At 40.8% G+C, this 5,590-nt stretch overlaps 1 protein-coding gene across 1 annotated transcript in view; it reads right to left on the bottom strand.

Annotated features, from left to right (window-relative positions):
• Positions 1–3,182, bottom strand: part of LOC118330276 (NT-3 growth factor receptor-like) — a 12,995-nt gene extending 9,813 nt beyond the window's left edge. Inside the window, exons 1-2 of the mRNA XM_035664762.1 lie at positions 3,166–3,182; positions 2,717–2,960 (exon numbers count right to left, since the gene is read on the bottom strand). Coding sequence (XP_035520655.1) covers positions 2,717–2,960; positions 3,166–3,182 — 261 coding nt within the window. The remainder of the gene's footprint in view (positions 1–2,716; positions 2,961–3,165) is intronic.
• Positions 3,183–5,590: the final 2,408 nt, after the last annotated feature.

Below are 5,590 nucleotides of genomic sequence, written 5' to 3'. Positions count from 1 at the left end.
CACGCGTTTTGGCTCCCAAGAGGGTACTTTAACACACGTTTTGGTTCCCAAGAGGGCACTTTAGCACAAATTCTTATGCTTGCCTCTTTTTCCTGTTTCTAACTCATCAACCTTGAGGGCAAAATGTTCAGTTGCTGTCTAATATACCCCACCCACTGACAGGTGCCATGATAACCAGATAATCAGTGTTATTCACTTCACTTGTTAGTGGTCATAATGTTATGGCTGATCTGTGTATATCTGTTATAATTCTTCTTGACCTTAGCGCTGTCTTCGACACTACTGACCAAAATGTTTTACTTACGCCTTGAGGAATGGGTTACTCTCTCGTACAGTTCTAAACTGGTTTTAAATATCTATAAGTAGAATCAAATTCCATGTCATAGGAGCTCTACATGCTGTCACTGGGATCCATAATCCATAAGCATGGCATAAACCTCCACAGGTATGCTGATGATGTGTCTGTGAGGCCAGATGACCCAAATAATCTGTCTAAATCTAAATGACTGTGTTAGCCATTAAAGATTGGATGAGCAAGAACTTCCTAAAGCTAAATGGAATATATGACTGAGATGCTCCTAGTTGGCCCCCCAAAAAATTAGAAATTGTAGCTGTTTGTTTAAAACTGTCCAAAGAAACTGTGTTGATGCTATTTTATCAATCATTTTTACCATTCCTCCTTGTGCATGTGTATGGTGCTGCTGATTTTGCTGCTGAATTGTAATGCATAGCTGCATATTGTGCATGAAAAGTGCTATCAATATAAATCATTAATCAAATTATCCAGAGCCAAACCAACAATGAATGTATCTACTAATAGACTGTATGTGTATCAAAGCCTGATATATCTTCTTCCTCTGAGCTCCACTGTTGTCCAAAACTATTAAACACATCAGTGATCCACACTATTACAACTGACTGACATGTTCCTTCACTACCATTATTATCAATATATTTATTTACTATAAAAAAACAACAAATGAAATAATAATTCCTCATCGGTCACGCTGTCTATTTACAATGTAGCTCAGATTATCTGACCAGTTACTGTTACTAGTGAATGAAGCACAGTCAATTCTCTGCATGTTTGTTTTTCTTCTCCTGCCTGACTCAAGCTGACCCTGACACAGTAAATATACAATATATTCAATCTAGACAACCCAACATCATGCTGCATCAAGGTGGGGATGAGTGCACATGTGCAATATAAACAAGGGAGAAATAATGTAAAACTGAACCATTGAACCAGTTCACTGCTGATAAGCGTCAGTCAGCTTTTTCTGCTGTCTACCAGCAGCCCTGCTGAGGTTGGAGCAGCCATTAAAAAGAAAACAGTCCACATAAGGTACTTAGGAGGAAGGGGCTCAATGGAGTCATTGACAATTACTGCCAAATACAAATGATTTCCCACCATGCCAATTATAGTGCTGAGAGAGTCTCCTGAAAATCCCTCTGGGCCGCTGTTGCCCTCATCTATGAAGACAAATCTCCTCTACATAGGCTGGAAATGCACAGCCAAGCTATTTCATTTTCTCCATTGGAGATTCAACTTCTTGTCTGGGGTCCAGGGCTCATTAAAGTGTAAATCCTTAATCTATCCTAAAAAAACAGCTGCAGGATAAATAATTTAGAGAAACTGTAAAGTGAATCAAAACCCAACGATCAGTCAAGATGGCATTCTCCTCCCTGCAGTTATTTGGTGTTATCGAAGTCCCGCCCATGCACCCAGCCGACTCAATGGCAAGTAGGCTGCTATTTTTGTAGACTGACATCGGCATATTGGTAAATATGACAGCATTCACTGATATTAGTATTAGAATTTTACGCAGACTAAATATCCTTGGTTAGACACACACCAGACACACACATGCAGTGCTCTCGCTGTCTCTCTTTCACTGTTGTGTGTTATATGAACCTGTAACATCTCTTTTTCCTCTGAGCATTCCCCTGCAGCTGTCCCTCAGACTCAGGCTACCATCATGTTCACCTTATCTGTCATTATTTTAAGTCCTCTGTTTCTTCAACTGATTGTCCAGAATCACAAAAATATTAAACACATTTCAAATGAAATTTGCTTAGTTCTCACTGAGAAGCTATTTATCCTTGTTTCAGTGGTTGTTGAAGTGACCCAAAACTTTTTCAAAAACTTTTTCAAATTGATTTCAAAACTTTGAGTTTGACTTAAAAAAATAAATTAAAAAAATAAAATTAAAATTAAATAAAAAATGTAGTGACTAGAAAACTGCTGAGTTTTCTTAAATTTCTTTTTCACAGTGTAGCACCAAGTTCTTGAGCTAAGCCTCACAGTTGCTGTCTTTACCTACAGTTTAATACTGCTGCAACCATTTAGAACTAAAGACATGTACATCAAGCTATAGTGTCCATATTGTAAATGTTAATCTGCACCTTCTAGCCAATCAGAATCCAGAATTCTCAGTGGCCTTATAGTATTAGATTATACTCTGTGTGCAAATATGACACTTTGTTTGGAAGGTAACATCATAGGAAAAAAGCATCCAAAATGAAAGAGTATCTTCTGTGAGCATGGATGTGCTTGTGTTTATTTCACTGCCTGAGGCTGGCACTAAACAAAAGGTCAGGGATCAGTGATTAGGAATCATCCACACTAAAGTACTATGTTGACACACATGCATAATGTATAATAAATAAATGGAGAAAGGTGTGTTATGCATGAAACAAACAGACATCTTCTTACCCTGTAATAATCTGTGCTGTAAATGTCTCTGGACATGCCAAAGTCTCCTATTTTCACCAGCAGGCCATTCCCCACTAGGCAGTTCCTGGTTGCCAGATCACGGTGCACAAAGTGTTGAGACGCCAAGTAGATCATCCCGGCTGCAATCTGACTGGCTATGTGAAGCATCTGGGACAGACCCAGCTCCCCATTGGTCTGCAGAGGCTGTCCATCCACCAGGATCATGGCATCTGGCCCGTGGGCTCTGAGGAGGAAGTTAGAGAGCCAGTTAGAAGCTCATGAAACATCTCAGATCAAAGAGAATGTACTGACATCAATCAGTGTAATGTAGCTTGAGCCCTACTCTGCCCCCGATTGGCTAGTGTTTGTTGGTTTACTCGGTTAGGTTTAGGCCTGAAACTGATTACCAGTGAGCCGTACATGAGTCTACATGAGTACCCTTACCTCACGTGCCATCGAAACACATGCAGACCACAACATGAAAATTTCACGTAAATCAGATCAAAATTGCCATGCAGCGCTTACTTCCTGTTGCCAGTAGGTGGTGCTCTCACTATATCTGAATATGATCACATTGAAATGTTCAGGGCGGGACTCTTATCAGACAAGTAAAGTTTGGAGTCAAATGGACTATGTACACTCAAGTTATAGCAACTTCGTGTGTTCTGGCGGTACATCAAAATTTGACACCACGCCACGGACACGCCCTTTGACAAAAAGTCACCACAATCATGAAGTATCATCCTGTTAGGAATAGAACATGGAAGTATAAAAAATGACATTTCCTTTCACCACTAGGTGGCGCTCTCACTATTACTGAATATTATCACATAGACGTGTTCAGGGCAGGACTCTTATCAAACATGTGAAGTTTCATTGAGATCGGATCATGTACGCAGAAGTTATGACAAATCCCTCTTTCATGGCAAGTCGTTGAAATTCCACGCCATGCCATGGGCCCACAGGAGTACATGGTCAGTCAATGCCAACATAAGTGTGTTAGAAGGTAAAGTTGAAGCCTTTTGTTTACCCTGATTGATTACTAATCTCTAGTCATGTTCAAGGTTTCATGTGCTGACAGTTGCCTCCAAAGTAGGAAATCAAATGCTGGTGGCACGTTTAAAAAAAAAAAGATTTCGTTTGAAAAGGCGTTTCTGAACATGACAAACGCAGATGCTTTCAAACAGCATACAAAGGGTCATTGAATGGTTTGCTGTGTGTGTGTGTGTGTGTGTGGGCAATGTTGTACATCAGCAGTGTGTCCTTGTCGATAAGTCAGCTGGACTACATTACTAGTATTCAGGATGTTGATGTTGGTTGATTTAAATCCCCCATGACAAACTGTCTTACTGGTTCAGTGGCTTTGCATTCATTCACAAAATGTCCACTATTTCAGTGTTTATTTAAAGTGGGAGCTGTGGAATGGGAGAAACAAAATGGGAATATCCCTGTACTATGTGATGATTAGTCAAAAGGTAACTGACAGTGTTCACATTATGTTCAAATAGTGTGCTGTTTTAGAGTTAGAGAGAGAGAAAGAGAGAGAGAGAGAGAGAGAGGGGTTAAACACAATAAAGTCAACTTGGTGGTCAACCTGTGTGTCTATGTGTGTCGGTTGGGGGAAGGGCTTTTCAGCTTCACTGACTTTAAGTCCCCAATGGAGGAAGTGATGCCAGTAAAGTGCCAGCTCAGTGTGTGTGTGTGTGTGTGAGGGCAATGGGTGCCAGCTAAATTAGCAGTATGTCCTGGAAGAATTGATGGCAGCACTTTAATGGAAACACAATTACTGAGCTGAAATTAGCATCCGAGGCACAGAGAGACTCACTGAAACATTGTCCCATACAAGCATGCACACACACACAAACACACACACACACACACACTCAGAGTCATACATAAGCACTGGCAGACTTCACTTCCTGGCGGCGGACTAAGTACCAATGTTCTATTCTGCAGGGCAAAGCATCCTGGGAGCAAATAACATCTAATCACAGCAGACATAATGCAGCTCATTAGCTTACCAACCGCAATTTACAATTTAGGCATTTAGCTTGTGCTCTCATCCAGAGCAGCTCGCACTGAGTGAGCAGGTAGTGCTGCAGAGTCTGAGTCAGCTTAGGACCTTCTCTTCAACAGATATGTGAGGTAAGGACCTCAGAAAGAAAAAAAGTCTCCTGTAATGGCTCCCAAATTTACACCTCATATATTGTCAAGTGGTTGTATGTTCATTCATGCGTTCTTTATATTTGGGAATTGGTTTTCAAGCATTATTTCAGCCCTGTGCATTCACTAGTGGGCACTTAATTGAAGAGAGTAATCCATTATATATTCTATTGCAATTAAAGTCATGCTTTCAGCAACTATTCACTGCTGTTTCAATATTACAGCATGTAATAGATTTGCGAAGAGCCACTGTGAAACTCAGTGTGTTTGGCTCTGGCTGTCACCATATTGGCTGTCCTGGCTGTCACCATATTGGCTGTCCTGACTGCCGCCCAGCTAATACAGAAAGTAACATAGAGGTGGAGCACGGATGGAGCTGAGGCAGGCACAATGAAGCCTGCTTGCTGAAAACAGCTACCTGTGACGGCACTCAAAGCAGCCACACCCTTAATTATGTATAACTTTAAGCCTTAATATAATTTAAACTGGTGAGTTATATAAAAATTCACCCCCTGTACAGTTGTCATGAACAGGAAAACTAGGTATAGAGACCAAAAGTGTTTTCTGTACAAGGCTATAAACATGTTTATTTCTGCAGTAAAGTTGGGCATTTTAATATGGGACCTTAAGGAGACTCACTTCTGGAGCCAGCCTCAAGTGGCCGTTAGAGGAACTGCAGTTTTTGGCACTTCGTACTACAGCCGCTTGGTC

The sequence above is a fragment of the Morone saxatilis genome, unplaced genomic scaffold (assembly GCF_004916995.1).
Source record: "Morone saxatilis isolate NCDOM2014 unplaced genomic scaffold, NCSU_SB_2.0 Contig2, whole genome shotgun sequence".
Taxonomy (NCBI): domain Eukaryota; kingdom Metazoa; phylum Chordata; class Actinopteri; family Moronidae; genus Morone; species Morone saxatilis.
This window is presented reverse-complemented; position numbering and strand designations above follow the sequence as displayed.